At 42.0% G+C, this 21,283-nt stretch overlaps 1 protein-coding gene across 2 annotated transcripts in view; it reads right to left on the bottom strand.

The window, feature by feature from the left end:
• Pgant9 (polypeptide N-acetylgalactosaminyltransferase 9) overlaps positions 1-21,283 on the bottom strand; it is a 62,202-nt gene that overhangs the window by 23,720 nt on the left and 17,199 nt on the right. The window contains exons 3-7 of one of the 2 annotated variants that reach the window (XM_041777218.2): positions 11,344-11,584; positions 10,847-11,274; positions 3,859-4,227; positions 3,625-3,789; positions 2,642-2,835 (exon numbers count right to left, since the gene is read on the bottom strand). In XM_041777218.2, the coding sequence (XP_041633152.1) occupies positions 2,642-2,835; positions 3,625-3,789; positions 3,859-4,227; positions 10,847-11,246 (1,128 nt within the window). In that variant the 5' untranslated portion in view covers positions 11,247-11,274; positions 11,344-11,584. Of the gene's footprint in view, positions 1-2,641; positions 2,836-3,624; positions 3,790-3,858; positions 4,228-10,846; positions 11,585-21,283 lie in introns of both variants that reach the window. The other variant, XM_017169131.3, reaches the window with a different exon arrangement.

Raw genomic sequence — 21,283 nt, forward strand, 5'->3', positions numbered from 1 at the left:
ATTCTCTGTCAAAGATTTGCTTAACGGATTTTTCTCTTTTCAAAACTCGATTTGATTGATTCGCCGAGGGTAAAGGCAGAAGCTGCCTGGCAGTTGCAAAGCCATTAGCCCGAATCCCTCAGCTTCTGCATTTTCAGAATTATTTTTTGCAGGAAAATAAAAATAAATGTATCCCGGGCTGAAAGGAGCACACAACTTTTACCTTGGAGCAGTGGCATCCACCAAGGAAATACAAACAAAAGCTGAAGTAGCAACTTTCGAGTGCAGGGGAAATGGCATTGCCCATAACGAATATGTATTTTTGATTCCCCCAGCTAGGAGTATTATTGTTGCTGCTGTTGCTGTTGCTGCTGCTGCTGCTGCCAACTCGTAACAAGTTAAGCAACTTTGGACAGACATCAGAAGTTGCCGGGCGGATTTTCGTTCAGGCAGCTTTGGGACTGTCAACAGCTGTGCCCGGCAGCTGAAAATCCCCGAAAGGGGGATGAGCATATATACTTGAGCTTGTCGCAGACTGTGGAGCTTTGTTTATGCCACCTGGCACATGGCATAACTCAAACAGATATTAGAAATTACTAATCGGTTGCCTAGTTATGAGGGGAGACAACCAATCTTTGTGCACAGCAGGTAGCCAACCTTTAATTAGGAAACCACTTTAATTAGATAACAATAGTTAATACTTTACAAAGTTGATACTCATTTCACAAAATCACAACCGAAGTAACTTCCTCTTAAATCTACAGTTCTGCAACTCCTTAAACATATTTCCTTCGCACAGCCCTTTCAATTTTCAGCAAAAACTTTACACAATTTCGCTAAGGGACTTTGCCGAGAACGAGGGAAAAACGGAAAATTCTCCGCGTCGGCCATTATCTGTTCCCACCACGCATACACCCATGTGTGTGACGGGGAATAGCTACATTTATGGGCTCCAGCAGCAGTTGGCTTCCGCCTTTCGAGTCGGCAAATTGCCAATGTTGTTGCAGGGAGGAAATGCTTTACTTGATTTAGCTGCTAAGTGCAACTTGAGGCGACGCAAGGATGGAGACAGGCTTTGGGAGCCAGGATTTACCACGCCGCGCCGCATGTTGCCAGGAACCGGCAACAATTTGCAGCGGCCGTGCGGCCTTTAGCGGGGATTTTTCGGCAAGAGTGCTGCCATAAATCCCCTTGGCGCTTGTAAAAACAATTATGCCAGATATTTACGCCGCAAAAAGGCGATGCAACAGCAGAGCAACGGCAACTGCAACAGAAACCCAAGCACCCGGCGAAAATGTGCTGTTAACATTTTTGGCTTTTAATTGCAGTGTCAGGGCCCGCTTTTCTGCATTTTCTGTGCTTCCACTTCGCCTCAGCCATTTGCCATTCGTGGCGTATACGTAATATATCGCATGTGTAATAAATGTGCCCGATTTAAGGCAATTCACACCAGAATCGCCCAGAGAACGGTGTAATTATGAACTTTTAATTAAAACGTAAAACAAATAGTGAAATTGAAGAGGACTCGATGGCATTTACAGCCAGCAGAAGGAGTTCTAGGTGAAAATCGGGAAATGGTTCAGCTAAGGAGTAGTTTTCCCAGCAGCTGTCGGCGGATTGGAAAACCCATCGACAGTCTCGAATGTCCATTTGCGGAGCCTGCCTGTCTCTTTGTCTCTGCTTCTCCACACGCTTTTCACGCCGGAAAACTCTTTTCCATCCCCCCTCTTATGGGGCACGTGTGTGTGTGTGTGCGGGAGTATCAAATTGCTTGTCAGTGTATGGGAAAAGTTTTTACGTGTTGAGCACAGGCGGTCATAAAACTACAAAACGTGTTGGCAGGATTAAGTGTATAGTTGAGGAGTGTGGGTAGATAATTTCAACTTTTACTTAACAGGAGGAAAAGCTTTTCAAATCCTGTGTTTAAAACAAATGCTTAACTGAAATTAAGTGTATATATATTGCTTCCTTCCTTTTCTATCGATTATGTTACCAAGCTCATCTAAAAATCCCATTCAATACCATCTTTTCCCAATATAAAACTTAAGTATCTGTGTTTTTTATACCTCTTTAGATATTCTGAATATCCCTGAGGCTCCTGGACTATCTGGCCATATAACTAACCAAGGCCATAACTTTGGCTTTAACTTCCTCCCAACTTGAGCATAAATTTGCAAGCTCATCGCAGCGCGGGAAACGACTCTTAGTTCTAATAGCTCATACTGCGAACGACACTTTTGTGGCCTGTACGTGAGAACGAGTGTTTGGCTCGCTCCCTGATGGTTCCTTCCCCCGGAAAACTCCTCCCAAATGTGTGTGTGTGTGTGTGTTTGTATTGACAGGCGCGCACATTCCCTTTTCACGGCAAACATTCCGTTTCTGTAGTCACGTTCAGGCGCTTTAAGCGGCTTCATGTTCTCGGCGTTCCAATGGGGAAAAACCTCCAAATGGGGTTACAAACCAAAGTCACGGGATGGCATATAGCCATGGTAACCGCGGCGTTAAACAAACATAACTAAAGTTAAGTTAACACACACAAACACAGGCACAAGTGGGGATAAATACCCCGACCGGGCGTGCTTAAGTTAACCGCAGAACACGGAACCTTAACTTTTGGGGTTTGAGTTGAGTTTGCCTTGAAAAATTATTAAAATGGACTTACATTATGGCGCTTCCTTTCACGTTCGGGCACAGGATGCCAGCTGAACTGCAGATTCCAGTCAAAGCCTCCCACATTAACGCCACTGGAGTCCCGATAGTGATACTCCAGGGTCTCATCGCTGATGACATCTATCACGGGACACACAACGGTTGTGGAATTGCGAGCAATTCGATCCAACAGCGGTTCCAGCCAGCCTGTAATTGAATACAACGTTGAATATCCAGGACATACTCGAAATTTGATGCTTGAAAATAGTCTTTTCCTACAAAAAATTTCCTAAAGAACCCAAGTTTGATTTAATAACTTAAAACCTTTACAAATATTCATCTACAGCTTTAGTTGAATTATTAAATTTCTTCTCCAGTAACTCATCAGTCACTAAAGTTTGCTTCCTCCTTGACTTTACTTTTGTATACTTTTTGCCAAGTTTCTCAATAAACTGAATTGATTGCCTTTTTCGTAAGTTTACTTATCGCCAGCTTCGCCGGCTTAATAAAGGGAGAAAAATGAGAAACAGTACCGAGAGGAAACCGAATCAGAAACAGAAACAGACTGGGCCTAATGCCGCAGATTAAGTGATTTTTCTAGGGCTCGCTCCTTGTTTTATTGGCATCGTATTCGGCCCAACGGATTTGCTTTGATGGCCATCAAAATTGAGTATCGCCGAGAACATTACACTCGACCATAAACGAGATACAAGAGTCCCAGTTTTTGGGGAAAATCTCGGTTCTATGGCGGCATTAAAATCTGCCATTTGATTTCGGTTTATCGTTGCTGGCATAAATTAAAATATTCATTTTTGCCTGAATTTTTTATGAAAGCCTCCCCGGAAAGTGACCTAACAAAAGTTGGTAAGTCAATTAAGAGCGAATTTGCAGCTTTATTTGCCAAATTAGCATATGGTCGATATGGCAAATTGAAAGCCGAGTTTCCAGCCGAAAAAAGTTTGGTATACTTTTGGGCATTTTGCATATTTAACTCACCTTCCGTGCACTCGCAATGGGAGTCCAAGTAGGTAAGTACCGCGGACTTGGCATGATTGGCCCCCAAAATTCGGGCTCTGATCAGGCCCTCTCGCTTCTGGCCTCTGAGAATCTGGACCTTGGGATAGGGCTTAAAGTAATCCTCCAATTGCTTCTTCAAGTGAGCTGTAAAGGGTTCAGATTATGTATATTAAAATAGGGTGAAAATCTGGATAAATTCAAAGTAAAACTCACGCATATCGCTGTAGTCGTCCACGAGTATAATCTTGCCAATCAAATGCTCCGGTGATCTGTCCAACACCGAGTGCACGGTTCGCAGGAGCACCGTCCAGGCTTCGTTGTGGAAACAGATAATGACATCGGTCTTGGGCAGATCGGTTCTATATTGCGCCGAGTCCTTGCACCAGGCATCCCTTGGATCTGGCAGCGATCGATGCACCGAGATCAGATCAGAAACATACTGATTGAAGGCGTTCTTGGTCCAGCCATCGTCCACAGCCTTCTTCATATCCTCGGACATTTCCTTGGGCAGCTTCACCGGCTTGCCCATTTCGCCGGGATTGTCCTCCAAGTCGCTCGGTGGATCAATCACTTTTTTATCATCTGGGTGAAAAGCAGAGAGAAAATGGAAAATTGTAAGTAAGCGTCGACATTACTTTATATTTGCCTCGAAATTGTGAGCCAAAGGTGAGTGCAATGAAGATAAAGCTTTGTTGTGCGTGAAATTTACGACAAAATACACACAAATATACCCTTCCCCCCTCAGAGCTCAGTTCTTTGCACATTGCACATGAAAAGTTGCCATCGTCAGAGATGCTGCTCTTCACAGGGTCATGAAAAATCGTTTGCCTTGCAAATTTCCTTCTCCTATGCTCCTATTTTCCCCATTTTCTCACCCCTCACAAGCACACACATGTGCTATGTCCTTGTGTCCTTGCTGTGCTGTGCATTTTATTATTTTGTTATTTGCATTTGCATGGAAATATGAATTCTCCTGTTCTCTCAGCTGCTGTCTCCCCTATATACTCGTCTCTCTCTCTTTCTCTGTGTTTCTGCTCCTGCTTTTTATGCGATTTGTCAGCCACAAGTGACACTTATTGGGCATCGCCTGAGTGCCAGTCTGTCTGTCGGGGAGATCTGTGTTCGTTGTCCTTTCAAAAACGGGACAACATTAATGGAAATTTCTTGAGAAATGACATGCAAACACAACCTGAGTCTGCGCTTAGGGGGATTAGGAATTTAATTAAAAGTGTTTCATCAACTTGAGGTAGAGGTTTCCTAATTTCATTGGGATTAAGAGAGATTAAAAGGAAAATTATTTTAAAATGTTCAAAGGAAATCGAATTTAGTAGCAAATACTGGATAAGCTCCTGTGGATGAAGGGATTTTCTACAGAAAATTAAAAACATTTCTTTAACTTTGAAACAAAAGACCTCAAATGAGTTAATAGTTTATTCTTTCCCATTAAGCTTACTATTAAAAATCAAAGAAAACCTCTTTTCTAAAACCTTTTTAGATTGACAGCTTTGATTCTTTTAAAGTTTTGAAATATAACTTCTCAAACTAAACCGGTTCAATTAAAAGTCCATAAAAAACTTAAGGGCTTCGGCTTTATTAACTGGCTTCTTTCATCTCATCTCTCTCTTTTTTTTTTTTTGCAAATCGCACTAACTAAAACCTTCCGCTCGCCTCATTCCTTTTCCAAATTGGGAAGCATATTTCTGTCCTCATTCCCATTCCATTTGGTCAACTTGCAGCCATGCAAAAACATTTCAATTACCACAATCATTTCAATTTCAATAAGCATAAAAAGCTGGCTGGCAAAATAAAAAGCCATAAAAGGCTAGGAAATAAGCAGGATGAGTGGAATGTCCCACAGGAGGGGAGAGGGGATTCCAACCGCATTATGTTAACCCGGACGGGGAAGAGGAGCCTAACCAAGAGGCCAATCAGCCGACAATAAATTTGTTCGCACAAAAATGGAAAATAAGAGAAAAACCATTAAATTGTCCAGAGGCGGCGCCTTGAAAGAGCAGAGAGGGGGGGCAGCGACTGGGGAACTCATAAATTTTATGATTTGTCGCCGGTTGCCGTAGTTACAACTTCATTGCGGAATATTCAAGCGTGTGCCAAGTCGAGTTTTCGGTTCTCCATCCTCTCTCCTGGCATCCCTAGATGCGCCTAGTCCTGCGTCCTTAAAACCCCAAGCCCACACCCCATTCGTAATGAACTTTTTTGCATGCTGGGCCTGCACACGCATCATCATAATAAAAAACAATAAAAAAAGAATAAATAAAGGGCGGGTAGGACGGGGTCTGTAACTGGATTTTATGTCTTTTATTGATTCACTGTAGCATATTTATGGCCTCTTTCGATATTAATGATTCCGCCCAGCGGCGATGCTCCGCTCTCGCTTCCCTTTTATCGCCATTCCTCCTGCTCCCCATCCCGAGGAGTTCCACTCGAGGTAACCCAATTATGGTCACGCCCTTTTGGACAAAGGTGAGCCCAACAAAGTTGTACATTATGTGGAAACGCTATAAATCCCCGATAATTCCCGCCATGGGAGTAACTTATTTGCAGTCCTCTAAAATCGGAATTTATATTTATTTTAAAGAGTTTAAAATGTAATTAATGATTCAATTAAATCCAGCTTTTGTATACAAAATATACTGTAAATAGATTTATTATCTGATTAAATGATTGAATGATATTTTTATGCGGCTGAAATTGTGTTTATTTTTATCCTCAATGGTTTAATATTTGGATAATATATAGCCTTAGGCTTACTTTTATTAGAGATTAAACTGAACAAGTTGTTAAGCCAGTTTTCCATGGAAAATTATCTTAAAAATATCTTTCAATACCCAAAGATTCCTGTATTTTATTTTATATTCTTCAGTAGTTCCAAAAACATAATCAACTTAAGTGAAAATTGATCATTCAGCTGTCAACTTTTTCCTCTCAACTTTCGTATCGATTCACCTTCCAACTTTTGTGCATTTAGGAAATCGAAATTGACAATATTTGTCAAGTTTCAACGCTGCGTATGCGTTATATTTCCATTTGCTGGCATCTGGCACAAGAGGAAGAGGGGGGAAGCGAGTCCTGGCAGTGGCAGAGAGAGAGGAAGAGAGAGGGAGAGCCTCAATGTGAAGACAAAAGGAGACAATCGCAGCGAACAGAGCTCGAGGGACACGCCTGAGCGTGACAGGAAGCTATAAATGTTTTGTTATAGACAGCAACAGCAGGTGGAAAATGGGGGCGAAGGAGGAGGAGGAGTAGTACGCTGCGCTTGTATCCTGCCAAGCAGAAGGGGGGCGTGGCCACATGACAAATACCTTTGTGTGTGTGAACGGAAGGCAGCTGACATATCTGCCTGTTAGCCTGTTGGGGCTGCGTGCATGTTTCATCATCATGTTTGCCGCATAAAAGTAACATAATATGCCAAAGTGCCGTTATTTCGCAGAATATTGAAAGATTTTCCGCCAGTGGGGGTCTGGGGATTTTCCCCATGTCCTTTACTCATATCCAAATACCATGTATTATCCTGCGTGTGGGCGATAAATAGCAATAGACATGCGAACAACAAAAGAGAATCTAGCCCTGGGATTAGCATTGATTAAAGCCAAAGAGAGAGGAGGGGAGAGAGAACGTCAGACGGACAAAGCAGGCAAATCAATCTGGCCCAAAGGGGGCGTAACCATATTGCCATGTATATATAAAATCATTATCGCTGCTAAATTGTAAAAACAAGAATTATGCATATATGAAGAGGAGGCAAAGAAAAAACAAGCAAAGTCAAGGAGATTGGGAGGCAAAAGGTGGCCAACGATCAAGATAACATGGCCAGAGGGCAGGTTTCAAAGCACTGAGAGAAAAATCAATAAGAAAATAATATAACATTTTACATTATTTGTTATTTGAATTCCTATAACTATATAATTTATTTCAAAACGTAACTTAGGTTGTTTTTTATATAAATTCATAGCCAAGTATGGTTTCGTTCAGTGCACCGCATTATATAGCATGGAGCCCTTACAAAGTGGGGGAATTGGGGCTTAGTTGCCTTAAGAACCCGATGCGAACGCGCGATAAACGTCGTGTTGCAGCCACGCTCTCTCCGGTCTCCGGTCTCCGGCCTCCACTCTCCCCTACTTCAGCTCTTCCGATCTCTTACCATTTTAGCCATTTCGGCGGTGGTAACGCGCCCCAAGGCCAAAGCCAATAAGTACAACAACACTAATTACCAGCTATGAACACAGTCCAGAGGAACTGCCCCAACGGAGGAGTATGATGCCACCGTGGTCACTAACATATAGTAGCCCCCCGTCGAGAGAATGGTAATAAAATCATTGGCAGCCTGGCAAAGGATGATCTATTTGTGGCTCTGCCAAAGCAGTTGTAAATTCTAGCCCAAGTCTTAAATGTATTCTAAATCCATAAACCAAACTTAATGGCTTGCTGTCTAGAAAGTCTGCAGAAGATTAAAATTAAATGAAATGAGTTTCATCACCAGCAATCGGAGTGGAAACATGTTTGGCTTGGGTTTCCATAACCATTTTATGGGATTTGTAATATAACCAGCTTGGCTTGGATATAATTTAAAAGAATCTTAACGATCGAAGACACTTAAGAACCTTCTAAATCTATTTCTACTTGCTGAAAGCTTTTTCTACGTCAGTAAAGAATGAGGTAACCTTAAGCCCCTTAAAAGATAAAAAGATAATGTATTGTGTCATGAATTCTGTTATCATAACAAAGCGAGTCGGCAAGGTTATCATATATTTGTTTAAACCTCTGCAGAAATTCTTGTTTTCAGTGTTAAATACCGAAATCTTGCACAGACATATACATAAATAATTTTTTTATATTTTTAATATATCCCCTGAATATCCCCTTATAAACATATCAGTTTCACTGTGCCTAAAAAATCAATAGGTCGCCCTGTGCGAGCCCTTTTCCTTTAGAGTGTTGGTAAACGTTTGTAGGCTTGCACACAATTTTGACGCCATGGGGCAGCTGCTGATGCCTCCGATGGCTGCAAAAGCCTCCAAAGCCTTCGATTGTTGCAGATTCACAGACTGCCTAGGATCGGGGACCAACTTGTAGCTTTGCCACCTCAACGCTGATGAGCAGATGCTGCCCCACGACAATGGCAAGGATGATGATGATGATGATGGGGACGGGTACAGAGGGTATGATGATGAAGGAGCAGCGAGGAGCGAGAGATGCAAACATGATATGCGAAATTGCAAATACGTGCATTGTCTGCCAGAAAGGCTAGATCTCTCCACCAGCTTCTCCTCCTCCTTGTTTCTCCCTTTTTATTCCCCCAACTGACCGACCGACCACATGCTGATGCAATCTTAAATGCTTGTTCCACATGCGAGGCAATAGATGAAGGAGGGTCTTTCATACAGGAAGCTACAAGGCACAGCACTGAGAGAAAAATCTAGAGAAAATGATCTTCATCTAACCCATTTTCTAATCATAATCTTTCAATAAACTATAAATTAATTTAGAAAATAAATCCCCTTTGATATAAAGTAATTTTAACTTAAGCCTTGTTTTCAGCTTAAGAAAAAGATTAATTATCTTTTGTTCAGTGCACTTTAGGCCCCTTGAAATTGCCATTACTGAGAGCCCCCTGAAATTCATGGCTGGTTGGCTTCGGTCTGGCTTCATTGATTTGCCTGGGCGGCCAGTCAAGTGTCCATTGAGTAAAAATCGCAGGGCCGGCTCCTCTAAGCCTTGACTTGATTAGTAAGTAACATTATTTCTGCCAGCCGCCGCCGAGGCTTAATGCGAATATCTATCTGTGAGCCAAGTCCCAAGTCCCCCCCTTCGACTCTGACTCTCTTTTTTCCCCTCCTGCTGACATTGAAAATGCTGTTTGGCAGCAAAACCCGAGTTGTTAAGTGCTGCAAGTTGTTGTCTGCGTTGTTAGTGGTGCTAGCCGCTGGCATCTTCGATATTGTTGTAAAACTTGTTAGAAATTTTCTTAAAGGCACAAAGGCGGTGGCCAAAAGAAGGAAGTGTGACAGCAGCAGCAAGTTTTCCGCCCCAAAGAAAGGAGGTAGAGGAAAAGAGGCAAACACAGGAAAGCAATATGTGTTATTATCCCCATTTTGGTTCGCAACGTCTTCCACCGGATCGGGCTGGTGACCCAAAATGCAATCTCCCAAACAAGGATTGAGGATGTGTGACCGTAAACAACTGCGAGAAGCACGGCGAGAACCAGACTGCGGCAAAATGGGTGGCAGGAATGCCAGGGAAAATATCAGCACAGGGGGCGAGGAGGGATTTTGCGTGTGCATTGAATTGATGGGAATTAGTTGCAAGCGATTGCGTGGAAATGAAGTGCAAAAAACGCAACTCGTTGATGCCAAAAGAGAGGGGAGTGAAGAGGGGCTTCTGCTTTTGCTCTATAAAGAAAAATAGATTTGCAAGCGTCGATAACAAGAGCGGAAAACGCCAGTTGAATAGCTCGATGGAAAGCGGGGAAAATCGGAGCCATCCGAGGGGCTTTGAATCGGAAATAAATGTGCAACTGATTTCAATATAAATGCTTATTGTTGGACACAGAACAGAGGGATTTCGATATGCAAAGTGCACTGGGCACTAATGGGCCAAGAATGTAACGAATCGAGGGGAATACCAGCATGAATTCTTCGGGAAAATGTTGCCTTTTGTTGGGGTTTCCTTTATAAAATATTTGTTGGGCAAAATCTGCGTGGAAAATCTTAAGTGGCAAGGCCATTAGGTAAATATAAATTACATTTAAACATATTTTACGAGATTAAAATAAGGTAAATCAGAACAAGTATACCCTTTACATTTAATTTCTTTAAAGGATTGTTTTGGATATTAATCGAAGAAACTATTTAAATAATAAGTTCGGTAAACTAAATTCATTTGATCACCTAATTAAAAATGTAAAGAACGATTTTATTTAAACAAAATACCAAATTTTCTGTACAGAAAATGACAGCCAACTAACTAGGCTAAGAAAGAAGTGCGCTAAAGACCTGTTTAGGTTACTTTCTTCTTCATTTTGGCCCACTAACAGGACAAGATAATTGCATTAAAATGCCTGAGCTTAAATACTCTTAGTTCGCGTTTTTCTCGACTTGCCTAACTTTAATTATCACTCATTATGGACCCACCCGCTACACAGAATAAATGCAATTAATATGCAATTAAATCAAGGAAGACTCACCTTCTACGGGCTGGGCCTTCTGGTGTTCCTGGGCCCTCTTGCGCAGTTTTTCCGCCAGGTTCTCCTTGTGTTTGCCCACTGTGGGCGGAATGTCGGCCTCGTCCCGGGCAGGCTTGTGTCTTCCATCAGAGCCGCCGATTACATTCCCATTGATGCCCTGGTCCTCGCCCGCTGGCTCATTTCTCAGAGCCAAGGCAATGGGATCGCCCAATCCTGCTGCTCCTGCTCCTGGTCCTCCGCCAAGGGCACTGCCTGCCGCCGCACTGCCACCCCCCTCCTGGGAGGCTCTCCGCCGAGTGTCGTCCGTATAGACCAGGAAGGCTATGCAGAACCAGATGGCCAGCAGGAAGAAGACCAGCTTCACAATTGTCGTGGAACGTCGCCGCCAGATGAATGCCATCTTTGGTTTGTAGGATTTGTGGTTTCTACTGAATGCCGACGACGACGGCGATGATGATGATGATGTTGTTAGTTCCCAGAAGGTGCTAATGTCTTACTCTCTCTTTGAGCTTTCACTTAGAGGCCCACATTGCGTATACGCAACATCAATCAAAGCCTGGCAATGATTTATGATGCAGGATATGTTTTTCTCGCTTTCCAATCGTTCTCTCTCCTCCTGATATGCCTGTTGTCCTCTTGGAAGATATCGTCAATAGTCTGCAGCCGCCTGTGGCTGTCAGTCAGTCAGTCTGAGCCGCCTGGATATGTGTGAATCGGCTTGAAGAACACGGCTGGATTCTGTGGATGGATATGGGAAATGTAAAGATACTCATGAGTCTCGGAGGCTTGAAGCTTGATGGGTTAAGCGGTAGGACAAGGGCTGGAGAGTGCAATTAATTTGCGGCATTAAGCCCATTAAATTGAAAAGCAAATCAAGTAATTGAGCCATTAAAGATAATATTGATTTTTGATTTCTGCTGATGAAGCAGCGGTTGCCGCCGCATCTTTATCTCCGTCTAGAAGCCACTGAAGATGCAATTAAGCTGCAAGCTTTTTCAATCTTCGGCCTCGGTACAAACATAAAGCGACAGGCAACATGCAACTAATGTCAATATTATATAATTGCAGCAAAACCGCATCAGAACTTTGTACTGATCCCACAGCTCCCTCGGCTCCCCCCACATCGCCCATACGCCCCGTTGCCGCAGCCACTTGAGTGGCTGCCAGGTAAATGACATGGACACGCCACTTGAGCCCCAAGCCAGCGAAACAGAACGGGACAGAGAGTTTGGTGGAGTCCATGTCCAAAGCAGGCCAACATGCCGGAGACTGGGAGAAAAAGTGCCACTGAGTGAGAGATTTTTAGCACAAGAAATATTTTATAAAAGAAGCTCTAGAAAAAATTCTATAAAAAAATATTAACAAATATAAATCTCTAAATTTTATTATAATAATTTCTTAAGCTTGATTTCTCACAGTGCCCTATAGAGTGGCTTATAGTGCGGAGCCCCAGTGGCTGCCCCACAGAGAGCAAAGTTGCGTGTCAGGTTGAAGCAGCGCATCTACCATCCGCAGAAAACAAGAAATTGTGGTTCCTCGCCTGCCTAACCGCAGTTGAATACCCTTCGATGCTAATCCAATTAGCGAGGGAACTGGCCGCGGAGTGGGTTATGTGAATGTACGTTTGAGGTTGAGTTTGATACTGGTTTTCCATTGAATTAGTTCCAGGCCTAATCCCTGACCCTGGCCAAACAAACAACTCCTGTCAAAGTTGGGCGCTGAAATTTGGTTTGCCATAATCCAGTTAACAGATTTCCCCCTACTGAATTTCAATTAGTAAAATGTTATAGCCAAATGTGTTGATATAAAAGTGAAAATACAACTTTTAAGTGGGTTAATTTGTTAAGACTTTAGGTAGGTAAAAATGCTAAAAGGGAGTTTTCCCAATTTAAAAATATGTCACTTTCAAAGTGAGAAAGCTTTATCGGGCGCAAACTAAACATTTTTAGATAAGATTGGGTATACAGCTAAGTCCGTTACTGATTAAGGAAATTTCTAATTTTATTTTTAAAAACCAAAATTAAAGCTTGTTCTGGCGCCTTGTTTTTATGGCAAACTTTTCAAGTGTATCCCCGGTAGCCAAGGCAATTTGCATTATTTTTTTTTTCACTGCCTTGGCCAGCCAAGCGATTGGCCAGTCTATTAGGGAAAATGTGTGTAAAGGAAAATGAAAATTAATAAACATTAGCCGGGGCCGTGATCGCAACTCATTCAAGGCTCCTTGACCACCGCTGCAGTTCTGATGGCCCCAAGTAATCGAGTGCACATGATGGCCACTGGCAAGTGGAAAGCCCCAAGGGAACAACCGGGAAAACCCTGGGATCAAGGGCCAGGCCAACTTGCCAGCTTATCAATTAGGTAGAGTAGGCACTGTGGGGAGGGGAGAGTGAAAGAGAGTAACCACTCGGCCCGGAGCCCTGATTTTCTGCACAGCAAACCAACGATGGCAACTATGTGTGCATACAATAAATACAAGTTAATTACTTCGTGTGCCTTTTGTTATGGCTCGTTGGGTTCAAGTGCCATCCAGGCCACCTAGCCCCCCCCCACCCCCCCAGGCCCCGCCCCCTGTGATTTTCCCTATGCTATGTTGGCAATTTCCGTTGTATGCGCATCTAAATTGAAAACAATAGGAAAGCGGGGAGAGACTGGCCTCCCCCGCTGCTTGTTACCAGCATGTCATGTCCTCAGTCAGCTGTAAAAACAGCAACTCACACACAAAACCGGAGTTTGTCCGGGCAAAATAGAGCGATTAAAGTTGGCAGACAGCTCGGAGGAGGAGCGGGAGGATGTACCCCACCTCCGAAAAAACCCCATGTTGACATTTGCAATTATTATTTCGGAACGAGCCAAAAATACACGATAATTGCCGCCGTTTTCCATCAATTTTCGCAGCAACCAAATTTTCGTATTTATCGGATTCAAGCACACGTCAGTTTCAGTTGCTTATCGCCATATAGAATTTCCGACAACTTATAATTGATGGCTTGTGCGCGGAGAATGTCTGATTATAAATTCGAGGTGGCAATTTCCAATTGCCTCTTAAATTTGTTTATTAATTAAACTACGCGTCTGTCGTTGCGGTATTGGTTTCAGTGCGGTCCACGCGGCGAATGCGCAATGTTTGGCTTTCGGATTCGGATTCAAATTCCATTGGGGTTTGGGTTTGGTCTTTAAATTTGAAATGCGGCTAGTTGGTAGTCATTGGTTATCATAATATTTTATGGCTCTCGTTTTTGGGGGATATGTACAATTCCCAATTCGTATTTAATGCTGGCATTTATTTCCATTTTCCCTCAGCTGCATTGGTTTTCCACCAAAAACTGCACTTATTTTCATTAGCCGGCTTCTCTGATTAAACATTATATCGATTTTAGAAGTGCTGGCTATTTTTGAAACCTGCAGATTATTGCCCCCCTCTCAATTATTTCTGTGTTGGCCGAATCAGAACACTTGTAGGTGGAATTTCAGTCGTAAAAATAAATATTTATGCATGTAACATGCCATCCAGTGTAATTTAAGCGTAGAAAAAACCTAGTTATGTATGCTTATCAGGTTACACACACTATTTCGAAATGTTTCTAGTCCGTAACCTAATGAGTTGCGGTTTAGGTTTAGGCCCAAAGGTATCCCATTTCCGTAAAACTTTTGGTTTTTCTTTCTTTTTTTCTGAACTGAAATTACAGAAATAGAAAAGCGAGGAGAGGAAGTGACGGTGGCTCTGATAAGTGTTTCCATTGTGGCGGTGACAGGCAGTTAGACTTCCCTCTTAATTTTCCCCCTCCCTGGAGGCTACTTGTCTCGACTTCACCCTCGTCACCTGTGCTTCTACCTGGGTTTTTGCTTCGTGTTGCGTCTTATCGCCGGGCTAATTGACTGATAAGCGAGTCGGCCAATTTGTGCGTTCCCTGATGAGTCTAGTTAGTGCCTCAGTCTCGGCCTGCCCAGATAAGATACAATTAAGTCGAATGGCGGAGCACAGGTGAAATAGAGGAAAAAAAACTCAAATAGTTCCTCGAAAATTGCTTTTGGTTCGGCCTAAGTTCAACTTATCTCTGCCCCACATTAATCAGAGCTTTCAGAAAATAATTGCCCAGATAATTCGTCGAACACTTAACTGCAAATTAAAGCCGTACAAGAATAGCACCAACTACTGCTGCTGTTGATGCTGCTTTTCCTGCTGGAAAATCGGTTATAAGAACCTCAAATTACGCATCACAAAGTCCAAGAATTTTTCGCATTTTCTTTGCGCCAAGGAAAAGAGCAGGAAAAAAACGAGGAGAAGAGAAAGAAAAGTTTATTGTCGCGGTTTCAGCTTGCTTGCTACTTTTTGAATACTTTTGCCCGGCGATCATTTGTCATTTTCTTATGCAGAAACTTTTTGCGTGGGTGGCAAAAGGAATTTTCCAGCGGGGGTGGGACAAAATCGCTGTGCATTTTCACGCTGGCTGCGGTTCTCACAGTTTATAATCATTATTATTTATGCAGACTTAATCCACAGTTATTAAAACGCAGCCACAAGGAACTCCCCAGCCACCGGCAACTGCCTCGTTTAATATTCATTTGCATTCGCTGGAAAATGAAAAGTTTTCAGTTTCTAATGAGTTCCCAGTTCTCGAGTGCATCGAAATGAAGTCGTCAGGTTAGACTTTTGCCTGAACTTTGCACTAGAGCTGGATATTGCTTGAAATGATATCGAAAATATTGAGAAAATATATGAAATATGTTTTTGGCATACTCAAAATATCTATAATTGATTTTTTTAATATAAAAAGAAATGGGTATTAATTGACTAACAAAATGTCTTGTTTAATTTTAAAGTTATATTTTTTATGCCATACCAAATTCACTCTAATAATTTAACCGAATTATATCCCTCTATAAGTCAAGTTCAAGGAGTGGAAACTCAACGGCAGAACGAACGTGTTTGAAAATGGAAGAGAGGGAGGTGGAAAAGCTACGAGGGAAAATGGTGGAAATGGCTGAGAACCCCGAGAGCCAGAAAACTGGCAGATGGATGCCACTGCCACTGATGATGATGAGGCTGCTGGTGATGATGCTACGTTGTAGCTGCTGCTGCTGCTATGCAGCTTCAGTTGCAGTTGCAGCTTGGCTTCGGTGGAAAGAAAGTTGCCATGGAGAAAATTTAATCAAAATATTTGCACATCCGCCAGCAGCAGCAGCACCAGCAGCGCCAAGTTGCCAAGGCGACTAGAATTACCAGTCTAAGAAACAGACCAGGGGAACGGAATGGATTGGATGGGTTGTGCAGACAGACAGACAGACAGACGCAGGTCTTCTCTCCGAGCAGGTACAGTGGGAATCGCGGCGGAGCCCCGCAAATCGAAATCTCAACGAATGGTAATTGAATTTGACTTGGTCCGTGCTTCTGATGCGGTGAAACCAACTTGATTCCGTGCCAGGAAATATCAGAATTAAATGCAATAAGGCTTATTAGCCTTGAGTGTTCTTTTCTTATATATTTCTGGGTTTAAATTCCATGGATTGTAGAGTGAAAATTAAGTAAATTCTTTAAACACATGTGGGAGGAATAGGTTTTAAAGCTAGAAAATTATTTGGAAACTTAAACTGGGTAGTAAAAGTGGCCTAAACATTTCACTGGCTTTATATTTGATGATTCAAAACGAATTAAAAATCAATCTAAATTTTAGAAAAAATATTATAAGCTTAAAACGAATTAAAAACAATTTATAAATATTAAATCTGATAGGGTGTTGGCACCAACGCATTGTTTGTGGTTGTCAGCTGACATTCTCGTTATAATTTGTGTTCCTTGTTATATTTATAGACTTCTGAGCTCATTTTTCTATTGATTTTGAGCGTTGAGCTCACTTTCGTTTGTTTATTTATTTACCTTGAAATGCCAGCCGGATCTTGACACCTCCAACAGTACTCTCTGATATATCAAAATCTCTCTAAGCCAGGGCCTACTGTATTTGCCTTTGCTGGGAGTACTCCTTTTGGGCATTTGGTTCATGTCACGGAAACCAGTCAAACCTCATTTGCGATGGCAAATGCAACCGGCGCGACTTCTTCATCTCAATCTTCAACTTCATCTGCGAGCGGTGCATCACGAAGTGCTTTTTATTTTCTTGTATTTTTATTTTTTTTTACTTTCAGCCTCTTTGGACTGGTTGCTGTTGTCTTTGACAATTATTTACCGTTGGCGCTTAACTGTTAATTTGCGAGGCAGGTAACCAGTTCGGTCCAGGACCAGTTCCAGATGCATCCTCCAGCTGGAGCTGGAGTGCAGCTCTTGATCTTGGCGTTACCCGCCGACAATTGGTGGCATGCCACGCATTTTTTATGGCTCTTAATTTGACAAAAGGGGGCAACACGAAATGCAATGCTTTTCGCCGCCGCACATGTGGAAAATGCAATTAAATGCTTTTTCTCTAACATCTGTGCTGTTCGCTCTTTTTGTGTGCACTTTTCATTGTTCGAAAATAAATTACAGGATGAGTGTGCAGGGGCTATTAAAGTGCAATTAAATAATTGCCAGCCAGCCGGCAAGATTCATGGCCGTCTTTCCGTCTTTCTCTCTAGAGGATAACAGCTTTATTGTCAATTTGCATGGAATGTAATTAGGGTTTTTGGGAAAGTTTTTACCAAAACTACCGCTAGAATTGCCTGGGATTTCTGAGGTTGAACGAACCTAGACGTCTGCGATAGCATCATCATCATTATCGGATTGACATAAAACCAGAAATCAAATCAAATTATTTGTTTTCTCATTTCTTCGTCGCCGTTGCCTTTGCCGGACTTGATTTGATAATCTGGCCGCAAATCGTTTCCTTTGTTGCCATCAAAACTTGTCAAAAACTTGGGCTAGATTTTTGCCTAATTCATTCAGCAAACTGTCCAAAAGAAACTTGCCAAACTTGTTGGTAGCTGCTGTTTGGCCCAACCCAGAAAAAAACACACAGACTGCTAATGAAATCCGAGAAGAATTCAGAGGAAACGTAATCAGAATTCCCCAGATTCAGATTCAGATTCAGCTTCAGCTTCAGTTCGCTTGGACCAACCAACCAAGTTCTGGGCTCTGCTCCGCTCTGATTCCATTTTGGCAATCTTTTCATTGGCCATTTCAGCTGACCTTGCACTTGCACAACCAGAAAACAAGGTCAGCATTCCGCTGTCTAATGCCTTGCCAAAAACAACTACACGAAACCACAAACTAATTTGGGGGTCAGGAAAAAAAAAAAATAAAGTAGAAAAAGTGCATAACAAATCAACCGAAAAAGAGCCAAGTTTATGCGGAATTCGATTCGAATAAAACTTGAAATGAGCCGCAAGGAAATCAATTGTTCATTTGCATATGCATGCATTTTCCACCTGCAGTGTTCACCCCCCCTCGCTCTGCCCGCCACGTGGCATTTCCCTCTGTTTTATTGCACGACCCCAATATTTATTTGTTTGCCTTTTCCCGGCAGTTTCAGTCCGAAAGTCAAAGCCATTCCGGAGGCCCTCACCTCCCATTTCCATTTCATGGCATTTTTCAACCTGACCGTTCGGCGGCATCTTCACGATTTTCACGGTTCTTTTCGTTGTTTTTTTCTCTTACTGGGTGGGTTTCTTTTTTTTCGTAGTTTATACCTGCTTTTCGGCCTTTTCGGTTTCGGCTTTTGTTTGAGTTTCAATTTTTGTTGGTCCTCCGTGCACTTCAGAGCGGGAATTGCATTTTGCCGCTTTCAATTCGCTTGGCCCTTGGCCAGTTTGGCCATCAACTTGGCCAAATTGAATAAGAAACTAATTTTCAACAAACTGAAATATATATTTCTCTTTTAAAGTTGGAAGTATACGACTAGGGAGTACCAATTAATAAAGGTGATAAAATAGAACAACCTGATTATAAGCCTCAAATTGATATATGTAAATGCAAGGTCACACTGGACTTAAGTGTGGCCAGCTGAACTATAACTTACATTTTATGGCCACACTTAAACCAAGTGTGACCTTGCCTTTATATGAAAATGTAGAGTACTCCGAAATGAGAATCAAAACTACTTTTTACTATAATAAATAGAAATATTAAACATTTTACCGACTTATGAACACACTTTCTAACATAAAACTACTCCGATAACTCTATTCATTTCAAAGTATAATTTATAATTTAATACTCGTACATTGATTAGTAACTTTTGAACAAAAATTCTCCAAAAGTAAGCTTTTTTAATGTTAATTGTTGTGACCCTGATATAAATTAACACCTTTGTAAGTAGAGCAACAGATTTTACGACTTTTTTTTCATAAGTCTCATTCCCATATACCCTCTAAATTATCAGAAACCCACTAACAAACAAACATTTCACAAAACTGTTTGCCCAACTAGTCAAAAAGAATGAACCACACGCAAAAAGTTATCGGCGTTAATTCTGTTTGTTCAGGTTTAGCCAGAGCAAACAAAAACACTATAAAACAAAACACCAGCGAAGGGAGGGAGGGAAATTAATTTATTACTTGCAACAGACCCTGCTGTAGACTGGAAAAAAAAAGGATGAAAAAGGGCGGAAGAGCGGGGGAAAAGCGGGAAAAGTACGGCTCGTAAACAGATTTAGATTTAATCAAATGATAGCCGAGAGCTAGATTTGAGTTGTGCTGTGGCTGCTGAATTCTGTAATACACTCAATATATTTCAATGTGGCAGCTCGATTAAATATTCGACACCATGGCAGCGGGAATATCCCGGGCAGATTGGCAGCAGGACGGAAGGACACCAGAACGGCAGGCCGGTTGGTGGAAAAATGTTTTGTGAAACATGAGAAATGGCAACAGATTTGGCCCACATATGCACCCAAAGCCTTTTAGCCGTATAAACTATCATCGTGAGATTTTTTATATATGTATAGCATTTTCTTTTGGGGTCACCAACGGCCGACAGGACATATATTTTATTTCTCTCCTTTTTTTATTTTATTGCTCCTTTTTTTTGGGGCAGATAATTCGGTTGCGTTGTGGCGGAAAATGAAAATCGGGAGAGGTCTAGGAAAAATCGAAAATGTTACGCCTGAAAATTGCCTGTCAAATGACAAAAATGGGTTCATTTCCCCCACGTATGTATGTGTGAGTGGGAGAGTCCTTTTTCACCACTGCCTCCCCTTCTAAATGCTGTTTGGTCATTTTTCCCTGTCTAGGCTCCCATTATATATATTTTTTTCCACTTTGTCCTTTTTCCGTCTGCTTATTTCGGTCGGGGCCAGCAGCAGATTAGGCCCCACATTTTGTGGTCAAGAAAGGATAAAAGTTGTGGAACTAGAAGAAATTGAAAATAACATTTGTTGGAATTTTCGCTGAGGTTTTCCGTTGCCTTTTCCATGTCCAACAATTTGCTGGCAGCCAAAGTTTTTTATATATATTTTTTCTTTTCTTTAGCAAAGGTCAAACGAAGGGGAAATGAAGATGAGGCAAATTAGATCATAAATGATATTGCATAAAAAGTTTATGAAAATTGGAAAGGCTTTGAACTTGTCAGGAAGTTGGTTTGTTATTGCAAGAAATTGAGTCTGAACTTTAAAGTTGAACTTGAGAAATAAATATTTTCTAAGAAAAGTATTCAAAAGAAGATCCGGGTTTAAACTATTTATTTTAATAATTATTTTTCACTCTGTTCTTTGCTAGATTATTTATATAATTAGTGCCTAATTCCTGCCGGCTGTCAATTAAAATTGATTGGTAATTATGTTTACCCCCAGTAATGTACTTTTCAGTGCCCAGTTTCTCATTAAATCTATTTGCACTACTCCCGTATTAATTCGGTTCGTTAGGGCGAAATCAATTTGGAATCCCCTGGGAGCTACGGTCTCCACTGTGGCCGGACCAGTAGCAGGACCCTGAACCCTCGAGCATTCTCCCAGCAAACACATCTTGTATTTCACTGGTGGATTACGCTCCTTGCACGTTGGATATATGGCAATTACAAACTGCTTAAAAGCAAATAAATCCCTGCCAGGCAATTGCATCGACGCTGGCCAAAGGATAACGAGTATTTGTGGGGCAGAGGCTGCCGCATCGTAATATATATATATATATAAACATTTGCCGGTCCATTTAATGAGGCGAGACTGCAGGAGAGCAACACATTTCAGCTGCTAGCAGCTCGTTATCGGAGGACAACGCGTATCTGGATCTGGATCTGGATCCAGGCGACATAAAACTGTCAAAAGTCGCCTATATAAATCGCTAAACTAAATGCCTTTCATAGTTTAATGTCACCTCGAGGGATTTGAGAGAGCGAAAGGATGGATCTGTGCAGGACCAGACAACGTGTCTCTATCCACGTCCAGCATCCACGCCTCGTTGTCATTAAAACCGAATGAATTATGCAGTAGCCCAAGTGAACTACTTGCAGTCCGCCCTTGGACAACGCGGTAGAAAAAGGCACTGAGAAAAAGAATAGTATATTTAGTCTAGGTT

Source organism: Drosophila kikkawai, chromosome 2R (assembly GCF_030179895.1).
Source record: "Drosophila kikkawai strain 14028-0561.14 chromosome 2R, DkikHiC1v2, whole genome shotgun sequence".
In the NCBI taxonomy this organism is placed as follows: Eukaryota; Metazoa; Arthropoda; class Insecta; order Diptera; family Drosophilidae; genus Drosophila; species Drosophila kikkawai.